Source organism: Hydra vulgaris, chromosome 05 (assembly GCF_038396675.1).
Source record: "Hydra vulgaris chromosome 05, alternate assembly HydraT2T_AEP".
NCBI classification, from domain to species: Eukaryota; Metazoa; Cnidaria; class Hydrozoa; order Anthoathecata; family Hydridae; genus Hydra; species Hydra vulgaris.
In genome coordinates this window covers 37,511,960-37,536,432 of record NC_088924.1, presented here as the reverse complement: position 1 = coordinate 37,536,432, position 24,473 = coordinate 37,511,960, and the positions used below count along the sequence as shown (strand labels likewise).

The 24,473-nt window shown below is 28.9% G+C and overlaps 3 protein-coding genes across 3 annotated transcripts in view; 1 reads left to right on the top strand and 2 right to left on the bottom strand.

The window, feature by feature from the left end:
- Positions 1 to 425: 425 nt before the first annotated feature.
- On the bottom strand, positions 426 to 1,487 carry LOC136080833 (uncharacterized). Its single transcript, XM_065798091.1, has 2 exons — positions 922 to 1,487; positions 426 to 841 (listed from the first exon to the last, which is right to left on the bottom strand). The coding sequence occupies exons 1-2, from the start codon at positions 1,458 to 1,460 to the stop codon at positions 553 to 555; spliced, it is 828 nt and encodes a 275-aa protein (XP_065654163.1). The 5' UTR covers positions 1,461 to 1,487; the 3' UTR covers positions 426 to 552.
- An 83-nt stretch (positions 1,488 to 1,570) lies between these two features.
- On the bottom strand, positions 1,571 to 3,804 carry LOC136080360 (uncharacterized). Its single transcript, XM_065796976.1, has 2 exons — positions 3,694 to 3,804; positions 1,571 to 3,580 (listed from the first exon to the last, which is right to left on the bottom strand). The coding sequence occupies exon 2, from the start codon at positions 3,572 to 3,574 to the stop codon at positions 1,571 to 1,573; it is 2,004 nt and encodes a 667-aa protein (XP_065653048.1). The 5' UTR covers positions 3,575 to 3,580; positions 3,694 to 3,804.
- Positions 3,805 to 14,859: 11,055 nt separating this feature from the next.
- The window catches only part of LOC124806900 (pneumococcal serine-rich repeat protein), a 67,807-nt gene continuing 58,193 nt past the window's right edge, over positions 14,860 to 24,473 (top strand). Inside the window, exon 1 of the mRNA XM_065798090.1 lies at positions 14,860 to 15,047. Coding sequence (XP_065654162.1) covers positions 14,999 to 15,047 — 49 coding nt within the window. The 5' untranslated portion in view covers positions 14,860 to 14,998. The remainder of the gene's footprint in view (positions 15,048 to 24,473) is intronic.

The window sequence follows — 24,473 nt, the reverse complement described above, 5'->3', positions numbered from 1 at the left end:
AATTATATTAGTATTTTGCATAATAATAATATTGCTCTGAAAACAAAGTAGATGTTTTAAGACGTATTATGATATATTTTTTTCATAAGAAAAATTATGAACCCATAAATGGTTTTTAACGATCGTAATGTTGACGAAATAAATTTAAATAAGTCCACATACCCAACAATAATAATAGCTATTATTATATAATTAAATTAACTTAAATTAAATTAATTTAAAAATTTAACCCCAAAACATTTTTCTTTAATAAATTAAATCGCAATACAATTACAATATAGTAATTGTATAGCGTTTTAATTCATTTAAGAAAAATGTTTTGTTGTTAAATTTTAAATTAAGTTTTATATAAATAAGCATCGAACTCATGTTTTGCATTTTAGTAACGTTTCGAAACAGATATAAACTTGTTTTATGATAAATAAAGTTTTTTATTTTTATACAGTTTATATTATTGTATGTTAAATAAAGAATTCACTCCGTAATATCCTGTCCTCAGACAGATTAAAAAAAGGAATACATATTTAAATATACAATATATATTAAAAAAAACTATCCGAGTAGAAGGCGGCGTCGTTCATGGCTTCCTGCTGCAAATATATTAACAATTTCATCTAAAGGGATTTCCTCTAAAATATCCGCATTGTAGTAACATAGTAACGTATCTCGCGTATGTTCCTGGGTCAATTTGTTTCTTAACTTGTTTTTTACATGTTTAAGAGCGGAAAATACTCTCTCGCACTCATCAATATCAACACTTATTGTCAAAATATGGTGATATATATGAAACGTATTTTTCATTGCCAAAGATCCGCCTAATGCTCTCCGTTGCAGAATATATCTAAAGTATGGAAAAATAACCATAATTAATTTTAAAATATAATAAATAACTGAACACATAATAAAATATGATAAACTCACTTGTAAGTGCATACAAGACATTGGTGCACAAGATGATTCTTTTCTTTATGAGCTCCTGTTTTGTAGTCGTTTTCTGCCAATACGCGTTCTTCGTTATCTGAATTTTCTGCTTCGCTATCTTCCATTTCATTGTCGTCATTTAGTATCCCGATTCGACGTGAGCCAAGAGCTTTCAAATAGAGTCGAAGTATTTTGAGTTCTTGTCCAAGACTAACACAATCAATGTTGTTCAATGAGGGGAATTTTGCAATATATGTATTGAAATTGTACGCATCAATTTCTTTGTCAGTCTTACAAATCAGCATATTTGGACATACAATTGAACACAAAGTATTCAAATCTTCGCATCCTTTATCACTAAATCTAGCACGCATCTCTGTCAATATATTACCGAATATTAAAGAACGTATTTCTTGAAATGTTGATCTCGGAAACGCATATAGCTGTTTCATACGGACACTGCCACCACCGTTCCCGTATGCTATACTTAAACGTTCTAAATCATTTTTCAACTCTGAGTTTTCAGGATCTAATTTCATGATACCATATATATTTCTTTAAAGTACCTATAAATATAATAGTTAACATGCAAATATTTTAACATTAGAATGTATATGTATCAAAATATTCTTTTAACAAGGTTAAATAATTATGAAGCAATCAAACAAGATAATTCAAAGTAATTTAATATTGATATTATTACCTTGCAATATGAATCAGCATATCTCCAGAAGTGGTCAAATTTTTTTCCAGTTTCTTCCAATTTCAACAGGGTTGCAGAGATTAATTGATTCACGCTGGAATAATCGCTATCTCGAAACTGCATTATTGCCATTAACTCATCCACGTGAGACATCATCTGGGAATATAATATAGCTAAAATTATACTCTCTTTTCGTAGAACTTGTTGAAGAAACGTAAAGGCAGTTCCTCGCGTTTCCACATCGAAATCAGAGTCAGCGGCAATTAAATCCAAAGTAGAGATTAATTGAACAACTAATCCATCGTTAACTTGCTTCTCGGCATCCTCACTGTTAAATCTACCTATTAAACTAGTTACAGCCTTGCATCTTCCTTGCCACTTATGCGTAAGGAACTTAGCCAGCTTTCTACTTCCACCTTGATTATGCTTGCTTCCGTTGACTGTATTCACAAATACTGCACATCTCTTGTAACCTGCGTTTACAAAGTTAAATAGGTTTTGAAGCATAGAGAACAGCTGCTGAATTGAAGGATGATCAATGAGGCTACAATGGTCAACAACAGCAAGACTAAGACGATGAGAATGACACCAAATGTGTTGATTCACATTTTGAGTAGCTTCACGAAAATGGTCCGCAAGCTTTGTCATCACTGATGCACCGTCGAAACAGTGCGCAATGCAATTCGCTTTCCAGTCAAGGTTTGTTTTGTCCAACATATTAGATATGTCTGTAAATAAATTTGTTGCTCTTCCACGAGTTATTTCACACATATCAATCAACCTCTCTTCAATGACATTGTGTAATGGAATGTAAGAAACGTATTCAGCGATTTCCACTTGGTGTTGCTTCTGAATGGTACGAATTACAAGACACATCTGGTTGCACAGAGCTATATCTGTTGTTGAATCAGCTTGTATACTAAAAACACCATTTTTATTTATTAGGCTAATAATTCGCTTTTGTATTTGAGTATTGAAAACTTTCAGTAGTGCATCAAAGGTGTCGTTACTAAGCCAGGTAATTTTTGATCCTCTGCCAACTGCACCAAATTTTTTACCAAACTTACATTTTTGCGATGTCTTTTCGTTGGCTGAAAGCTGCCTCAAGTGTTCATTAAGCATTGGATCCACTGTTATAAGAAGTTTTAACAAGGCTTGAATGTTTCCATGCCGCAAATAAGGTTCCAAAATGGCGGTAGCATTTTCGTTTCGGTGCCCACGCCATGGTAGGCCTTGCATAACAAGAGTGCGAAATGCTTTTATTATGCTTTTAAGAACAAAACGGTTTTGGTCTACAACTGTTTTAATCCCTTGGTCTAGAAGGTGACGAGTGGATTTTCCTGCTTTAGAGATAAAGAATGCGTCTAATGCTGCAGAGTGGGCAACTGATAGCTCATGTCTATTAATGTTGTGTAGATGGTGTGATCTTCCGGTTGGGTCTAACGGACATCCAGTCACGAAAATGTTGTTAGCATCACCATTAAAACATATACATACACTGCAAAAATATTTCTCTCTCTTCTGGTTAAAGCTGAGCCATGTACGTACAGTTTCATCTTGTTCGTTATCAATATTGCGTTTATAACCTCTGGATACTGTATTCTTTACAGAGCTTGGTTGAATTGGATGGGTACAAGTTATAAAACTTACCTCTTGTCCCGTTGCTGGCCTTTGCCAAAGTTTAATTGAATCATCTATGTTATCCAATGTTTGGAGGGATTGAATACTAATATGGTCTGACGTTTTCGAAATTGAAAAGTCAACTGAATTAATGTGACTAGAAACCTCGTCTGTAATTGCTTCAAAGGTATCATTGGAATCAGATGGTATAGGAGTAGTTGATGATGATGCAAAGAATCCAGGGAGAGTTTTTTGACCCGATTGCAATATCTTTAACTCAGCTTGAATTTTTTCTTTCTTCTTTTCCCATCCGGATTTCTGTTTTTTCATATTTTTCTGGAAAAAAAAATTTCAAAATGATAAATCACACACTAATACACACGTAATTAAAATTGAACAAAATTTAGAATACATTAACAATTATAAATGAACAAAAAAAAAAAAAGTACCTTTTAAGTGCTTTGTTCGAATCTTTGTTGAAATATTATAATAAAAAAAATATCTTATTAGTAAATCTGTTACTCATATCATTTTACTCACTGAGTCAATTTTCATGAGTATTTATACATGTCAATAACAATTAAGATAACCATAAAATTACTCCCCGCTATCAATTAAAATAACTTGCACAAGTTTTTAATATGTAACTCCTACGAGTTTAAAAATATGTATAACATAAATAACCTTTTAAAAATAGCGTAAAACCATATTATTTAACGAACTTATTTTAATTGAGGTGTGGGAGTACCGCAAATATTTTAAAATAAAATTTGATATTACAACCATACACTTTATATATTTACGACACATTTTTATTACTATTATTTATAGGTAAGTTTAAAATGAATTATAAAGATTCTATGGCTTTAAATTTTTTTATTTTCCCTATTTATTTATTATTTTTTTTTTTTTGAAATGAAAAAACAATAAAATAGCATTTTTTTAAAGATATGAAATACTTTTCAATTAAGTAACTGCTAAATAAAACTACGTTATAAAAACTTTTATGTTTAAATTATGTCAATAACGGCACCATTTTAAGAGCGGCATTTTTGCTGTTGTGAGTTTATGCGAAAATGTTAAGAAAGGTTAAAACACCGAACTAAACAAAAGCATAAACTATCTATAAAAAGAATTTCTTATTTTTCAAGATTTTCAATATTTAATTTAGAATAAAATTATGTATAATTTAAAAAAATTTATATTATTATACAATAAAATATATATCATTATATAATAATAGAAAAATTAAAATCTTTGATTTTTAATTTTGTGTTGGGCTATGTTCTTCAAACAATAAAATACTAATCGTATTTGCTTGCGGTAAAGTTGTGTTTTAAGAAAATCAACACAAAAACGTGGTCGCTACATCGTGTTGTAGCCATTTTTTATTTTGAAGTATTACAAACAATACTATTAATTACAAATAGTATTATCTCAACTTGTTAGTTTGTATTAATGATTTATTAGAATAAGGTCAGTTCTTATATATATATATATATATATATATATATATATATATATATATATATATATATATATATATATATATATATATATATATATATATATATATATATATATATATATATATATATATATGTATATATATGTATATTTTTTTTTCGTATGGGCCTTTACATCAAGCATATATGGTATAATCCCGCATATATAGGCCTTTTAACAAAAATCCCGCATGGGCTTTTTAGAGCCACCACGCCCCTGATAAATAATATGTATTTATAAGCCATTTTAAAGCATTTGCTCAACTTGACAAAATGATCAATCATATCAAATAATGAGTTCCAACATGTCTTGTAGTCTAAAATAAGTTTAAGTTTGAATTCTGATTTTGATTCTGATCATTCTTGTCTTTAAATGTTAAGTAGTCTGGTTTTACATCTTGTGCATTCAAATTTATATTTTTATATTTTTGTACCCATAGATCTTTTAATCGTGAAATTACTACTATTAAGCTTGGTATAACAAGTGGACAACATACATCCTGTCTTGAGCAAATTCAGAAATTGGCTTATGCAAAATCAGAAGAACAATATAATGAAATTTATGAAGTATTTAATTCTTCAGCACCAACCACAGTTTTGGAATATTTTAACGATAACTGGCACAATATTCGTAATGAGTGGGTTTTGGGATTAAACTATGCTTGCTCAAATTTTATGAACACAACTAATAATCGCTTAGAAAATTTCAACGGAAAACTAAAAGAGGTTATTGACCTTAATAGTACGTTTGAAAACTTCCTTGATATGTTTTATGTTTTGTCAACTTCAATGCGAAATGAAAGAGACCATAAAACTATTTTTCAAATGCAGAAAATTTGTGTTGATGTGTTTGGTTCTAATTTTGCTGAGGCAAATTGCAAGAGAATTCTTACATCCTATGCATTTGATCAAGTACTAAAACAAATTACCTTGCGTTGCAAAGTCAATGTCTTACTAGTTGAAAATAAAAATTATGTAGTTAATAGCAGTGAAGGTTTGCTTAAAGTTACTTTTAAACTCGTGTAATTGTATGTTTCGCAAGTTCATGATCCGCCATGTTGCCATATCTTTGCTGTTCGCCAGTTGCTAGAAATAAATCTCTTTGAATGCTGAGTTATGATGCCATAACTGAAGAATCTTGTTTAGCGTTTCATGTAGCTCCAAAAAAAAAAACTCTCAGAATGAAAAATTCAAGCTTGCTCTTCAGGCAACTTCATCTATAGCAACTCTAGTATCAGAGTCTACTGGGTATGCTTTTGAACAGAGAATGAGCATTCATAAAGAATTGCAAAAGGGTTGGGAACAGGGAAAAAATATGGTTGTAAATGAGCTTGAAGAGATAGACTTAAGCACATCTGATAATTTCTTATCTCCAGATTTTTCCATTGCAGGAGTGCCTGAGGATACACCAACATCGTCATTAACTGTTAAGGAATTACTTTACAGTGGAAAAATAGAAGACTTAATTGGAAACCCTTAGAAAAAGGATAGTTTAATCAGAGATGGGGCATCAGAACAATCTGTTGTTAGTAAAACACAACCACACCCAGAAGAATGTTTTGCTGTGGAGAATGAAGTAAGTATTGAAAGTAAATATAAATTTAAAATTTTTATCTGCAATTTCAAAAAAGCAATCAAAGCATGAGCCATGATAAGTCTTGTAAGGTTCAAATGTTTATTTTAGATTCTTTCTTAAAAAAGATACAGTTGCCTCAATGTGTTGCTCGAAGTGGACGTCCGAAAGGTGCAACACGCACAACTGAAGGTCTTCCTAAAAAACTTCAACAACACTCTTCTAATGTTCCAGTTCCTTTTGTGAAACTTGAACTTGCTAAAAGACATGCTATCAATTGTTGAAGTATTTATAAAAGTTTTATACACTTTCTTTTATTTTTTTATTTGTTTATGTATGTGAACCAAAAAGTGATTCAGAATTGAATAGGAATCAACCTTAGCTATTAGTGAATAAAAAAGTAAAATCAGTTTTAACAAAAATTAGATTCTTTTTTTAATCTTTATATATTTAATTTTCAAATAATTTTTTACCTGAATGTTTTTTTCCTTAATCAAAAGATATGAAATGCAAAGTCCTATGGTTAACCTTCTCGTGGTGCATTTCGTTAAATAAGTTACATAAGTTTCAAACTTTTGTAATTTATGAACCAATAACCAAGGCAATATTTGTAGTAAGTTATTTAAAGTATTAGTAAAATTATATTATATTTATATATGAAGCCAGGGCCGTGGCTTGGCTACCCGTGATTACTTTTTTGGTAATACCTATTTATGGAAAGTTTTTTGAATTTGGATCCGAACTTACGACCGGTTTGTTTGTTTTTGTATACTTTTTGTTTTATTTGGAGCTTCGACCTTCTAGCCACGGCACTGTATGAAACTATTGATTAAAATTGTGCAAAGTAAATTAAAAGCCAGCATCGAATTGCTTAAATGATCAGTCTAAAATTAAATAAGTGATTTATTTAAGTAGACATTTCGTATATTTCTTATCATAAGTTAGATTATATTTTATGCATTCCATATATTTTTATTTGATAAGTCCTTTATCATTAATGTTGCATTACGTATTGACTTTCATATGAAAATTCCCTTCTTCGTTTTTCAAAAAAAGATGGTTATTGAAAAATGTAAATTAATTAATCAATCAATTGAAAACTGTATTTAGTTATGAAGGTATTTTTTCAACAAGTTAAACAAATCTAGCTAATATGGAAGGTAATCAAAAATCAATTGCAAAACTCCGCGACAATTTACAACGGACTGCGAACAAAAAAAACATGAATTTGAATAAAAGGTTGTATAATTCGGATAATAATATATATATAAATATATATATATATATATATATATATATATATATATATATATATATATATATATATATATATATATATATATATATATATATATATATATATATATAATCTATTATTAGTGTCGATTTTCAGTTTTAATGATTTGTAAGCAAGCAACCCCATATTTTCACTTCACAATGTTAATAAAGTTTAATGCCACTTTCAATCAGCATCCCTAATTTACTAGGGTAATGTTGTAGTGGTAAGAGCGCTTGCTTTATAAGCGAGAGGTTCGGAGTTCGACTCCCACCACGTCCCTGGAAGTACTGCGCTCAACTTAGTTTCTCCGCGCAGCGGCCTTGGTCGTAAAGGTTTGTATTTCGGAGTTAAAGAGTTCAGAGAGGGTTCTACCACGATAAAAACACAGAAATTGAAAAAAAAAATGAGTAGCCTCCTCGACTGTAGTGAGCCCCTCGGGCCTTGGAGAGGTAAATAATTAAAAACAAAAAACAAACAAAAAAACATTTTTTTTTGAGTTTTGTTTTTTATAAATCTTTTTATTTAACACAGCATGTTATTTGAAAACTAGTTTTAAAATATGTGTTAAATACAAAGATTTATAAAAAACAAAATTCAAAACATATAAGGATCGCCCATCTCCCCCTCCTTACTATGGATCTGCCCTTGTAATTGTAATGGATACATTCTTAATCTCTGCTAAATTGTGGCCATATAAAACATAATAAACCATGAAATGACTGTATATAAGCATATGTATATATGCCTCCTAAGAAAGGCCTAATATAAAATCCCAACATCGATAAGCATAGACAGGGTCCTCAAGAGAAAAAAAATTTGATGTAGTAGTAAGTTATATGTAGGACGGGGCCCTATATATATATCTGTGGGGGCTCCACAGAATCAATGCGGGTTCTCATCCGATCAATTAAAAAATATGTTCTGAATGTCTTTAGAACATTTAAAGAAGGTTTTGAACGAGCAAAAAATGTTTACTAAAAACTGTTGTTTGTGGACAGGTAAGATTATATACATAAATTTACGTATATTTTATTATATTTTATATTTCTCTGTATCTATAATATAGACTATATTTTCTCTTAGAAAAAATAGTAAGGAATAGACAAAGACAAAAAAATTCTGCTGGATGTAGTCAAAAGAATGTTTTGTTATGCTTCTTTTTAAGGACTATATATTTATTAGAAATTTTTAATTTTTGATTTTATAGAAGAAATGATCCAGATTTGTCAACATTGTGCTAAAAAATCTCTTGATGAAACACGTTTTTTATGTTGCCATAAATGAAAGGTAGATTGCTTCCATTTTCACTACATGTTATTTTTTTTTAATAAGCATAACGCTTTTAAGCATATGGAGGCTCAGATTTGAAAAAAAATAAGCATATGTAAGCATATTCCTGAGCCTCGATAAACCATTTAAAAGATTTAAATTTTATTTAATTAAAACATTTATATATATTTCTAAATTTAAACCAACAAAAACAACAAAAATCGAAGTTTATGTTTTGCAATGCTACGACTTTATAAAGTAATGAAGTCATTGTGTTGCAAAACCTAAACCTCAATATTTGAACAGAAAAACATAAAGCTTAAGAGTCGCTCTGAAGTGTTTTATTTCTCTCTCTCCTTTTTTTTCTCTCTCGCTTTTAATGTGTAGTTTATTTAATGCCATATTCAAAATGTTTATTTTATTTCTAAGTCTTATTTTCAGATACTGTTAAAAATAGTAATATTAATGTCAAAGAGAATAACGAGAAAGCAGCCTACATTGCCGATTGCCGTTAAAAGCCGAATCCGATTGCCGTTAGAAGTTGTTGAAACTAGTGTTGAATGCAAACATTGCGAAAAATTATTTAAAAACCAACAAGAACTAGCTTTTCATGTTAAAGTTACTCATGGAATTAGCAAACAAAATCTTGTTTGCTAATTCATTCACAATCACAATTTCTTCAAAGTAAACATTCACAATAACAAGTTCTTAAAAGTAACGAAGAACTTAAGTGAAAGATGTGCTCAATAACATAGTCAACAAAGTTGTTAGTGCAATGAAAAAAAGTGAAGAGTCTACCAAATTAGCTGGTAAGAAACGCCACCAATAATATGCTGCCTTTAAAGCAGAAGCAATTAACGCCTACGGTTATGAGGCAAATCAAGAAACTATAGCAGAGTCGTTTGGTGTAATACAAAGTCGGTATTCGCGATAGCTTAAAAAAAAATGAAACTATTATTAAAAATACCAAATTATGCTATCGCAAGCTGTTTCTAAAGGAAAGACGTTCCACAAAATATCTTGAACTATACGAATTTTTTTACAAAGAATTTTTACAAGCCAGATCGAAAGGTCATATTGCTAACTTTTCCTGGCTTTGGAGTAAAGCTAGAAATTAGGGTCTATTCTAGGAAAAAATTTTGGTGGTGGAACACCCACCCCACACCCTCGTTCCGGCAAACTTTAGCGGAAAATCGGCGTTTATTTTGCGAAAAAAATAATATTTGCCGTAAAAACGCAATCGAAAACAGTCTAAAATAGCTCCTGAAAATATACATTTGAACATTGATCCAAACGTGGAAATAAAACACCATTTTATAGTTTGATTTCTACAAAAAAAAAGAGTTGAAAATTAGATCGAAACAAAGAAACAAAAAGAAACATAAGAAAGAAATGAAACCATTATTACAGAAATGGCAATGTTGACCAGAGCCCACATCCCTTTGTTGTTCATGAAAATTTACGAGTATGTACCCAAGGGTCAAGGTGAAACACATAATAGATGCATCTCACAACCGAGCTCAGGATTGGAAAAAAAACACTCCCTTTAATTTATGTTTCGGCCAGAAGGAGAGTAACCAAAGCTAGTCATCACTTTTAGAGGTCAAGGAAAACGCATTTCAAAAGACGAAAAGTTAGCATGCCACAAAGATATTCACGTTTACTTCCAACAAAATGCTTGCTTAGATCAAAACTTATGTAAGCAGTGGTGTGATGAAACAATCCTTCCATTTGTCAAAGAATAAAAAATTGATAAATTTGTTTTTTGCTGGACAATTTGAAGGGACAGATGCAGGAGGATTTTAAAGATGCTGTGGCTGCTGCTAAAAGACTTCACTAGTACGGTCTACCAAGTGCTACTGACCTTTGGCAACCAGATGACGCAGGATATGCTGCCACTCTGAAAAGACTTATTGCCATTGAACATCAAAAATGGCTATATAGAGATGATCATTCTGATAGATGGTTTAGTAATTAAATGCCCTATACTACAAAAGAGAGACGAATTTTGATTAATAATTGGGCAGGGGAAGCATGGAAAGCTTTAAACACTTCGAAGTATGACAAGCAAAGGAAGAAATGATGGATGATGACTGGGCGTTTAATGACCAGAGGGCCTTGTTAGTTACAAAGTGCCCCACTATCCATCATTGATCCTGGCAGTGATCAACCCATAGGAAATCAAAGTGATATTCAACCGGTGAAGGTAGGTGATGCTATAAATGAGGATGCCAACAAAATTCTTCCAGATGACACCTTTATTGGTCTAGACGAGAAGGAATGCGAAATTCATTTCTTTGATTTCATTGATAACATTTGCATATAGTATATTTGTTTTATTTTTTATTATTATACTACAACATTAACTTTAACATTAAAACCAAAGCAAATACAGAGCTTAAGTCAACTTTTTATTTTTCTTATACCCATAACCTTTAGTGACGCGCACAATTTAGAAAGTATTGAAATAAGCATATTTTATTAGAAATATGCTAAAGCTTCAGCATACTTTTGAGCCTCTTTTAACTTTTTGCTTAAGCATACCCGAACCTGTTTCAAAAATTTCATACGCTTATAAAAAAAAAACGTGTATTTCTGCATTATTTACAGGAAGTTTTATATATTGTAACTCCAATATCAATTTTTTAAGTATATTAGATATATTTATAATGCCTTTCTTTACTTTGCTTTATTTACTGATAATTTGGTTTAATCAATAAATCATAGGACGCCATGTTTTAAAATATGCTGTCAAACTTTTTACTGTGTAGGTAATCTTAGGCCAGATCAAGATAATTCCCCAACATTATCAACTGGTTATCTCTGACCCGATTGCATCAGTAAATTTTGGCAATAATATAGTTATCAACTTTGCTTACATAATTTAATGTTTTATTTGTAAACTATAGTTAGTGAAGTTGAAGTTGTATTCCTTGGAGAAAATGTTGCTCCACCTGCTTCAGTGAAGTCATTTACCCAAAAAATCATTTAGAAGTTACATCAAGTATGTCAGCTAACTTAGATCCTACAGTTTATTCACTTTTTTTCCAAGAGGTGATATTATTGATGCGCAACGCTGAACAAGCAACATTGGTTAGAAATCATGTTAAATTATCTCAGTTTTACAATTATGAACCTTCAGTAAGACAAAACTTCTGTTCAACAGTTTATGGCAAGAAACTATTTCTGCAATATGCAGCTGATGTATATATTAAAATTGAAGAGCATATGATGTCTTACATGGAGATGCAAGTAACCTTGGTAACAATAATAACGTTAGGCCAGGGTTTGTTATAGTTTTTTATTTACTTAGGTCTTAAAAAAAACTTTGAAAATGTAAATATTAGAATTTATTAAGCTACATATCTTTTTTTTAATTACCAATTATATTTTCTTGGACCCATCAGATGGTAATATTTATATTTTAATTGAAATTTAACCTTGCATATATCTATTATTTATTATACTCAGCTTTTCATTACTTTCAGATATTCTACGATATCACCATGGATACGATACCATGATAAGTTTAAGATTACTATAATAACTTTTTTGTTATCAATTTTTACGACAATTATTAATTAGACTATTTTCAGATTTGTTATATGTTTTAATTCTAATATAAGTCATAACTTTATAAAAAAATTTATATAACTGATTATAATTATCCTAAAAATAGATGTTTTTTTTAGTTGTCATTGCTTTTTTAGTTTGCTTTACTGTTGAAACATGGTCTTTATTTAGTAAATTTATATGGTATGAAATTTACTGCGTTAATCATTATTTAACAGTTATGAAGAAATTGGAATTCTAAACTATTGAGGTATAGATAATTTTGTTTAGTGGTAACATTAAAAAGCCTTTTTTTTATGGTTAATTGTTCTATAGCTATTTTTTGCTAATATATATTTTTTGTCATTGTCATTAAAAAAAGTTATGATTATAATAATTTTTGCAACTTTTTTTAACACGCGTGACTTTAAAAGTCTCCCCTCTGTTTAATGAACGTTTATTAATAAAGGGGAGCATTATTGGAACACTCTGTTATTACTAAGCTCTTATGTATTTTTTCGTACCCTAATTGATAATTACCTTTTTTTTTTTATTTATTTCAAATTTACACTTTTGCCGATAAAAAAAAATTTACAGTCGTAACTTATAAAAAAATATTTACATGACCGGAACTAGAAGAAGACAAATTTAGTCTTATCATTAAGCCCCAAAAAATGCGTCATTACTAGACAAAATATAGTTTGACAATAAAATATAGTTTCAATGTATATATCTCTGACATATATTATAAAAGAAAATTTAAATATATCGCATATCGTTTAAAATTTATAGTTTTTCAAAAAATAAGATATAACAATTGCTTTGTAAAATAAAAAAAGCAAAATTTATTAAAATATTAAATGACAAAAATAACATTTAAGAATTGGTTTGAAAAATAAGAAGATATGATTTTATATAAAAACGTTTTATTGGTAGAGCATTTTATAGTTTAACTTATTTAATTATATTTATAATACTTTTCATTGCCAATTAAGTAAAAGCAAATAAACAGCATAAAATAAAAGTAAAAGATTAATAAATAACGCAAAAATAAAAAAGAAATTTCTCAAAAAGAAGATTATCATTTAAAATGATAAAAATATATGTACAATTATTGATTAATTATGTATTAATAATCTAAAGTAATTAATTAATTAACTATTAATTATGTTAATTATTAATTATATTAACCATGCTTAAGAAATGTTTTAACAAGTCACTAATTCATGAGCACAATAATAAATATATAAAACAATGCTCCCCTTTATTAATAAACTTACTTATTCTAAAACAAAATAATAAATATGTTAAATATTGGTTTTGTAGTTTAAGATGATCTTTTTTTTTTAGGTATTGGCGAGTTGTACTTGGCTTTCCTTCTACGGTGCTTGCTGTTATTAAAAAGAATCTAATAAGCGAGCAATACCAAAAATTTATATTATATAGATCAAGCTGCCATTGTCCCGAGTTTTAAGGAGGAGAGCGCAAAACTAATTAAAACTTTTAGTTCTTCAGCGGAAAAACCGGGACAATCGGAGCCCTATATATAGACGAATTTGCATTTTAAATTTTTCAGAAAATATATCAAGTTAATTAGTTATTAGTTATTTATTACTAACCCGTATTACGCGTTGCTTACTGCAAGTTAAATATAAATTTCTGATATCAAAATTGATGACGTCAAAAAAGTTTATTCGTTCTTCAGCAACTACAAATTGCTTGCCATTAAAACCATTTTTTTCTCCAAATTTGTCATTTAGTTTGTACTTATACTTGTTGCTAACACTGCCACGAAAAATTGAATCAAAATGCAGTCATTTAATTTTGTCAAAACTTGGATGTAAAGTTTTATTGTTTGTGCTTTGGCAGAACGATTGGGCATTTAATTTCCCAAAACAACTTGTAAATGTAGTATTTCTTCACTTTCCTTACCAAAAAAAACTTTGTACTTTTTAGCTCTTTCTCTATAAGACAAGTCTGGATTTTTTTCAAAAGATCAATGATTTTTATTTACTTCTGATTTGTAGTGAAAAAACTTTTTTCTTCCCGATTCTTTAGCTCATTCGATGGATAAAGATCAATAGGTGGTTACGGGTAAAGAGTGCAAGTCTTTCTCAGCGAGTAACTCAAATGACGTGCACGCAGTTATTTTAAAGTAGGGTAAGATTTAAACCCTACTTCTTGTTTTAGTTCAACTTGTGTTTTGAAATTAGAGTGACTGATTTCATTTTCTGATTAAATTTACTCTTTTTATTGGCTTTACTTGTTTACAAGCTCATTTTATCCTATTTTTTTTTTCTTTTTTCTTTCAAATGTTATATCGAAAGATTAAATTTTGTATTTTTCAATCGTCATTTTTACATATTTTTAAAATTAGGTGACAGCTTACGACACATGTTCTTTTATGATTTAAACCAATGAAAAAGTAAATTTATTTATTACATTGATCATTTCAAGCGAGTCAAATTATTATTCAATGATACATTTTTGTTTTTGTTTTAATCACATTAATGGTGATGAGTTTTTAATAGAGAGTTATATTTTATTAACGTTATAGCGTTACGGATGTATAAAGAATGATATTTTGGTTCTTTTTGTTTTTGACTCTAAGTCAATTGTTTTGTGGTGAGTAAACTTTTTTACCAATAAAATGTTAAAGGTTTAGGTGATTTTTTATTGATATTATTGATTAATGCAATAAAGGACGATGTACGATTGTAACATAAATTATATTTGTTTTATAACACTATTTAGTTTTTACTGTGTCGAGTATCTATGAATTAGTATTAGTATTTAGTTTTTATAAATATATTTAAAATTTACAAAAAAAATGATTTAGATTTATTTCTGTATATTCCAATAAAAAAACTTAAGAAAAACGCATTCCTTGTAATTTATAATTTAATTTATTTATAATTTTTTATCAAAACTAAAAAATGAGGAGCCCATCTGCAAATCGCCCTAATTTGGACAAAAAAAAAATTTTTGTTCTATTTGCAAATTCTGTATATTGATATCTATAATTTTATAATAATATTATACTATATTATATAATATTATAATTATATAATAATATTAGACTAGTTGAAAAGTTTTTTTGTCCTAAAAATAGACAAAAAAAGTATCAATTTCTGTTGATGCGCAACTATGAGTAGTTCAGTTTTTCGTCGTTTTCTCAAAATTTATTTAATAGAACTTAACACGTTTTTAAAATGGGCTCCTCAAATATGCGTTATGAAATTACAATGATTGCATTGTGCATCAATCATTCGTCGAACGTCACATCTTCTGTCTTTTATTGGTTGGGCGAAACTTTTCTCCTCTAATTTTTTGCAGATATCTTGTCAAACTTGTTTAATATATTGTTGAATCTAATTTTCTTAGAAATCTTAAATAATGAATGCGTACAAAGTTAAAGAGCCGTTGTAGTTTTTTTCAAGTCGTTGTAGTTTTGATTAAAGCCAAAATAATGGAATTTCTAGATATCGGCATACCTCATGACGTTCCTTAAAAACACCGACAAATTTGCATTTGAAATATATTATTTCTGAGTGGATTCGGAGTTAATTTTTTTGTCAAATTTTTATGTCATAATATTCCTTCGGGGCTTTAAATTGACGTCATTTAAGATTTAAATAAAAAAGCTGAGTGGGTTTGAAGTTATTTTATGTTGTTAAATTGTTATATGTTTTTTTCATTAACTTTAAATTGACGTCATTTAAGACTTGAAAAAAAAATTTAAAGGTAGAGATTTTTTAGTTTAAAGACAAATGATTAAAAAGGCTCTTTATTTAACCTAATATTAACAAAAAAAAAGTTATTTAAAACAAAAAAACATAGAAGTATAAAATAAAAATAAAAACTAAATAAGCTTTCAGATTAAAAAAAATTAAAACTTTTCAAATTATAATTGAGTCAACATTAGAAATATCAACCAAGTAAAATCCTTCTTACTCTTGCGTTTTAGCGCTAACACTAAAAGCAAAAATTTTGTAGCCTTAATATAAAGTACATGTTGGCCAAGGGTTGTTTTGAGGTAGGCAACGAGACAATCGACTTAGGCCATAATGATTAAATAAAAATATTTTACACTATTAAAAATATTTTTTTTTTTATATAAACATAGTTTAAATTGGTGGATTTAATGAGTCAGCACATTTAAACCGTAATAGGTTTTAATAACATTAACACGGGAGCTTTGTTGAAAATATAACAATATATTACTATATTTATTCTGAAGATGCAAAAATTAAAAACAGTAAATTAGATTTTTGTACAATATTTGAAATATTTAAATATAATAGCTAATCGTATAATAAGTTTCAAAACTGCGTAACTGTAATAGTGACTGTAATAGCGTTTATAGAACAATCATTATCCGGTGTGGAGCGAACCCTGAACTCTTTGATACTTAAATTATTTTTATATTTCTTTCGTCTTTTTAAAGTTTGTTTTTCTTCAATAATGATAAAGAGATAATTGAGACTTTTTATTAGAGTTAAAAAAGGTTAAACCGTTAAAAAAAAAAAGCAATTGCTCAGCGTTTATTGGAGTAATTGTTCAGCTTTACGTAAATAAAAATTTGAGCAAAATCCCTCAAATTTTTATTAATGTAAAGTGAAGAAATTTACTCCAAAAACGCTGAGTAATTTAGCTTTACGTAACAGCTTACGTTTTTTATAAAAACTTGACCAAACTTTCAAATGGGTTTATTCACGTAAAGCTGATTATAAAGTTTATTCACGTAAAGCTGATATTCACGTAAAAGCAATTGCTTTTTTTTATTCACCCGGCCTATTATTAAACCGCTTTAAAGACGTCATTTTCGAAATAAGTTATAACATTTCAAGGAAATTTTTAAATGAATAAACAACATGATGTTATGGTCAATGATGAAAATAGTAATAATAAATGATATTAATAATACTAATTATTATAAAGATAATAACAATAATAATAATTGTAATAAGAACAGTAATAACAACAACAACAATAATAATAACAATAATACCAATATTAACAATAATAATAATAACAATAATAACCAGGGGCGGATCCAGGAATAATATTGACTGTAGCAAAAGTAAAACCCGATAAACCGAGCAACAGAGGACTTTTTTTTTTTTTTCCCCTCTTTTTAAACTCCAACATATAGACTTCTTCTAAAAATTCCAAAAACCTTACTTATAATTACAATAAAAATAACAAACAATGAAATTTTTTTTTTTTGATAGCCTTCGACATTATTCTAACGGGCATTGTAATCAAAGTTTAATTGTATGAAAAATAACATTCGAGCTGTTCTAAAAAAGGAGAACTGATGTAAAGTATGTGATTTAATACGTTTATTGGAAGGTCATTGTTATTATTAATGATATAAACAATATAGTGCTTTTTTTCTAAAAAAGAAGGTGTTAGAAATCATCATTAGTATATCACAAAAAATTACAAAGGTAACACTTTTAAGCTTTTTTTAAATGGTGAAGTAACGGCGTTCGGTGCGTTCGAGGAGAAAAAACGCACTGCAATATTTTAACCGCAAAACCTGTTTTGCAAGGTTACTTAGTAAACAAACTTATCCTTACCTTAATTGTATTCAACATCCTAAACTGTTGGCTAATGATCAATAAAGTAAAGTTCAAATCATGAAAATTTACTAAATTCAAACCATATTTCAACAGTAGGCAACTAAAACAAAATAATGGCAAAGATAGAACTCAATAAATATAAAGAAAAATAAATTTCATAAAAAGTAAAAAACCTAAAACTTTTTTAACAAAATATAATAAATAATAATAAAAGTATTCATGATAGCATTAAAAAAATATCCTGTAAATATTCTATCAGTATTAATAAAAATATCCTGTAAATATTTTATAAGTAATAAATAAAAATATCCTACACATATTCTCTCTTTCTCTCTCTCTTTATATATATATATATATATATATATATATATATATATATATATATATATATATATATATATATATATATATATATATATATATATATATATATATATATATATATATATATATATATATATATATATATATATATATATATATATACAGTGCTTTTTTTCGCCTGGAACGCACCGGAACGGCGTTCCGGCACCTTTTTTTTGATATATATAATTTTTTTGCTTTATATAAACATTTTTTTCCTCGTATTATATAATGAAAATAGTTCATTTTTAAATATTAAACATTCTTTGTAGATTTTAAAACATTACAGCGCTGCGTTTCAAAATTTGCTCGAGAAGAATTTAATTTATTTTCATTTTTTCTTAATAGCGTTCGTTTTTATGACGTTAACAAGAAACTGAGTTCAACAAAAACTTTGTTTTTCCGATTATAATCGGAAAAACATACAATTTCTTGAAAACGCGTATGGTTGCGAGATTAACAATTATTAATCTCACAACCATTCGCGTTTTTAAAAAATCTTTTAAGAAATTCTATTGTTTCTGTGCAATGTTTGTCCGAATATTAATCTCACAACACCTCACGCAACTTTAAAAAGATCTATTTTTAAAACAAAAACTTTACAACAGTATTTGCAACAGTAACTTTTATTGTATCGTTAATGAATTTCCTGTTATTAGCGTTTTAAATTCAAAGTTATAACCTAATTTATATATTTAAATACTGATATAAAATATCAATTAAACAAAATAACGCAAAACTAATTATGAAAAATATTACCAGTTTCTTCTCGGTGGATTCCCCTGTTCAGAAAAAAATCAATTTAAATGCAAAAGAAACAGAAGAAATCAAAATTACAACGTCAGATTTACCTTCTGCAGACAATGACACCAATTATAGCTGGCCAAGTTGCTGGACTTTAGAGCAAAAAACAGAGTTTTGTTCCAAAAAAGAGTGGCTTTGTTTTCGACAAAAAAAGCTCGGTTGCACTGCCTGCCAAAAAGTGAAAACACTTGGCGTAGAAGCTAAGATGGGAATGAAAATATCTAAAGAATGGTTCAATAATAAAGTTTTTTATTATGGTGAAAAAAGAAAGCAACAGTTAAGTTCGTTACGTAAGAAAATATTTGATCACAAAGAATCTGTAGGACATCAAGGTGCATTAAAGATGGTAGAAGAAGCTAAAAAAGAGACTCTGTCAAACAATATTTTAAAATCTTTAACGCGTGTGAAAATTGTAACAACAATTTTTTGAACTGCATATAAAGTTGCTAAAGGAAATCAGTCTTTTAATAATTTTGAAATGGAAATTGATCTTCAAGAAATTAATGGAGTTGAAATGGGTCGTATTCTTCAACGCATGCATTAATATTGTCAATCATATAGGTAACGAAATGAGGAAAAAAATTATTGCAGAAGTCATAAAGTCAAAGAGTAAGATTTCGATAATTATTGATGAATCAACCACTATAAGCCAAAAATCTTAATGCCTTTTACACAGCACATTCTGTGCTGTGTAAAAGGCAGCGGAATGAATTCACCAATCAATTTATTTTTGGATTTAGTGGAGCTTGAAAGTGTTACGGCTAAAGGACTTATTGTTGCTTTACTTGAATGTCTTCATTTTTATGGGATGAAAGATGAATATTTGAAAAATTATTTAGTTTCTGTAGCATGTGATAGCGCAGCAGTAATGTTAGGATGCAAAAGTGGCGTTTTTAAATTAATCACTGAAAAGTTTCCTTTTGAAATAGTTTGGCATTGTGCTAATCATAGACTGGAACTATAAGTAGGCGATACTATTAGGGAGATCTCAAGTGTTAACAGATTCAAATCATTTCTTGATAAGCTTTTCGTCGTGTATCATGCTTACCCAAAAAATAGCAGAGACTTACGTTCATGCGCAGAATTAATTTATATTCAGCTGCTGAAAATTGGTCGAATTTTAAATACACGTTGGGTGTCATCTAGTTTCCGTTCAGTTTTTGCAGTATGGGAAAATTACGAAGCGCTTGTGAAACATTTTGAGGAAGCGATGGTTGATCCTATAAGGGACAAAAACGAAAAATCCACTTATGCAGGTTTAAAAAAAAAAAATTACATCAACAGAGTTTTTAATAGATCTAGGATTAATGTGTGATGCTCTCCAAGAATTATCGGAATTGAGTTTGGACCGACAAGAGCGCAATATTGATCTATACAAAGCAAATCAAAAAATTAAAACTCTCGTTCAAGTATTCGAAGAAAGCAGAAATAATGGTGGTCCCTATTACAAGTTTGCTTTAGTTTCAGCACAGAATCTCCGTTTTCATATAGTTTTACTTCACAATAAAAATTCCAAAAACAATTCAGCTATTAATCCTAACGCCTTTTATATAAAACTAAAAGAATCAATTGAAAAAAGGTTGCTTGCTGACAAAGATGTTGAATTAGCTCAGTTGGCTCGCATCTTAGATCGAAATCATTGGCCTGATAACATAAACAACCAAGTGACATTTGGAGAAACTGAAATCAGAAATCTGTCGTTAAGACTACAGTTAAATGAAAGAGAAATGATTCGTGGATTCCGTGAATACCTGGCAGAAAAAACATATCCTGAAAATTTAGTTCATTTGGTACACTACATACTATTCCCATTTCCTCAAGTCAATGCGAATGAGGGTTTTCACAGATGAATCTGATCATCACACCAACAAGGGCTTCATTAATGGCAAAAACAGTTTAAACGTTGTTATTCATTAAATTAGTGGGACCACCGCTAACAAGCTTCGATCCTTCAAAGTACGTTGATTCGTAGTTACTTAGCGGATGGCATTCAGCAGTAGACACTAAGAGCAAGGAAAGGAGACAAGAAGATATGTCCAACGAAAATTTACAAAAACTATGGGATTTGTTATAAAAGTTTACAGTTTTGTAAAGTTTGCATTTTATATACAGTGACTGACCCCTCCCCCACTCAACCCCTATCCAAAAAAAAATATCTGTCATTATTTGAAAAAAAGCTTCTTTTATTAAAAAACGGTTTTTTATATTTGTTCCCGCCTTTATGGGTGTGATGTACGGGGGAGCCTACCAACAGCTATACATATAAAAATTATTTATAAATTAAATTACTAATTTCTGCCTCATTTTTGAAATATAAAGAAAAATACAGGTGAGTTCCGACACCTTTTTTTTTAGAAAAAAAGCACTGTATATATATATATATATATATATATATATATATATATATATATATATATATATATATATATATATATATATATATATATATATATATAATCCGTATAACTTTGTAGCAAATGTATCTACTCATCAGAGTTCAATATATTTTCAAATTCCATTTTTCGTGGAAATGCAGTTTTGGAAATGCAAATTTATCTACAACAATATTCAAACCAATTTTAATATCTCGATGAATGTGCAATATGGCAATACCATCTAAACGACCATCCCCCATAGTATTGCACAAGGAAGTTTTAATTCATTTTAGAGCTGATAATGATCTTTCGCATGTACATGCTGTGACTGGTAATGTGCAAAGAATTCAAAATATAGTGGAAATTTTGGGAAACGTATGGTCATCACATTTTTCTAGTGAATCTGAAATGGTTTTAGGAGCACTATCAGAGTGATTTTCCCAGTAAACTTCCCACATATCCAACTCAGCATAAAAGTAGCTTGGTTCTGGTAAATGGTTTTAATTTGTACAAACAAGTTCTTTAGCTTTTTTCCTCCACTCCTTGTCAGAAATTAAATTTGATGGTATAACGGAAAAACTAGCAATTCTAAATTTTCTAAAGAAAATAAAGAACCTTGCTGTATCAGAATGTGATCAAGAAAAAGAATTGAACAAATTACTCGATAATACTCACTCATATCATCTACTTCATGGTTATCACTTTGTGTTTGTTGACCACATGTTCTTGGTTTAGATGGCATTGTACTAGTAGCTGCAGCTATGCTAACAGCTTCTTTATACCATTCTGTGTGTGAAATATCAATAGAGCTAGGAAGAGGTATAAGAGTATTCTTTAAATTTTTTTGATCAACTTTTTGCAAAGTTTTTGTCAATGGTCTTGTATAGCCTAATAACTTCCTAACTATGATTAAGGTGATGATAAACTTAAAAGAAAAACATATTGCCACATATGTAGAAGCATCACCTTTGGATTTGTAGTTCCATGTCACATCTTCTTTGATACAAATACGAGATGCAACTATAGCTGGATATATTTCAATGAAGGCATCAAGACCATCAATTCTTTTAATCCTCCCGGTTCTACAAACATTGATTGTCTTTTGAAAAGAGGATGTCGGGCATAGCTCATTAATTTTGTAGATAGATCTTCTAACCTTTTTGGAGAGTTATTAAAAAAATCAGAGACAATTCAAACATGATCCATCATATATCGAATGGAAGGAATTGCACATGCTTTGGCAACACATAGATTAAGTTGATAGGAAAAGCAGTGAAGCTTTAGTGGGAAAGTGGAAAAGCATGGAGCTTTAAGAACATCTTTTAAAATTAATGCTGCTACACCACAAAAACGCCCTGCCATGTTACCAGCCCCATTGTAACCTTGCCCACGACAATAGGACATTTCCAGGTCAAGTTTATGAATACTTTTCTTGATCTTGGTTGATAAAGAAACTCCACTTAAGCCAGTATTACAAGAAACAATTTTCAGAAAATCTTCCTTAACTTTACAGCATTCATCCACATATCGAACAATTATAGCCATATGTTCTGTTTGGCTAACATCTGAAGCTTCGTCAGCTAAAATAGAAAAAAACTTTGCTTTCTTTATTCTGTCTGTCAATAGCGATCGAACAACACTTGCATAAATATCAATCAACTCATTCTGCACTGCCTTTGATCGATAAGTAGCATTTTTAGGACCATTTTTAAAATGGTCACTCAATATCTTGTCACCGTATAATGCCATCAGATATAATAAGCATATTTGAAAATAAGCATCAGATAATACATGCAGTTTCGGAATTGTTACGCATGATATCAATTTTTAAATTTATTATTTAAATATAAAGATGAATCAGACACAGACGATGGTTTATTGTTCACAAAAAAAAAATTCTTAATACAAAATGAGGGTTTGGTCAAATTACTTTTTTGAATAGCAGAACAGTGGGGTATTTGAATAAGTTGGGTATTTGAAGTGCTTTTTTCTCTCGTTACAACAATATTTTTTGCAGAATTTAAACTTGTTTGAGTACGAACTAAATTATTTCAAAATTCTGGCTGAGCGCTTTTAAAAAATACCAGAGGCATATAGTGATTAGATTTCAAAAAATGCATTTTTCCCATATGTGTACGGTTGCTTGGAATTTCTTTATTTGTTTCAACATTGTACAGCATCAAGTAAATTATTTGATTGGGTAATTCGAATTTCTTAAAAGACTGTGTATTTCTAAAGAGATATTCGAGACATGCATCTCCTGTAGTAGAATAAAAATTTTTTAAAGGAATCTAAAATAGAAAATAATTACATACATAATAATATTCATATTATAAAATAATAAAATTCAAATCAGTTAAAATGTTATATTATACAAATAAGAATATACTTTTAAAATATTTGAGATTGACATCACACAAACTAAAGATGACCAAACATGAGATATTTGATGCTTCAGCCAAAATAGCATCAACTTTAGACTTCTTAGCCTCAAATGCAGTATATGCGACATTGGAGATACCTAAAAAAAAAACAGGATGCAAAGCAAAAAAATTTGCACTATTGTATAATTCAATTGCACAAAGTTTCCTAAGAGTTGGTGCTAGTGTATTTTTTCCGATTAAAGCAATGGATACAGCAGAAAAAAAACAATTGCCATCTTGTGGAGTTCTGGACATAAGATTAAATTTATATGCATACACACAATATATATATATATATATATACATATATATATATATATATATATATATATATATATATATATATATATATATATATATATATATATATATATATATATATATATATATATAAACTATAATTAAAAACTATCTGTTTATCCACTGCGCTGCTCAGATAGAAATCAATAAAAACTATTAAAAAAATATAACCTAAGAGGCACCATGGAATACGTTTTT

Bases quoted from the DNA above. Each gene is read 5' to 3' on its own strand.
- LOC136080833 (XM_065798091.1), bottom strand. From the start codon at position 1,460: ATGAAATTAGATCCTGAAAACTCAGAGTTGAAAAATGATTTAGAACGT. The intron at 842-921 runs GTGAGTTTATCA...TCCATACTTTAG, and splicing joins TGTCTTGTATGCACTTACAA to ATATATTCTGCAACGGAGAG.
- LOC136080360 (XM_065796976.1), bottom strand. From the start codon at position 3,574: ATGAAAAAACAGAAATCCGGATGGGAAAAGAAGAAAGAAAAAATTCAA.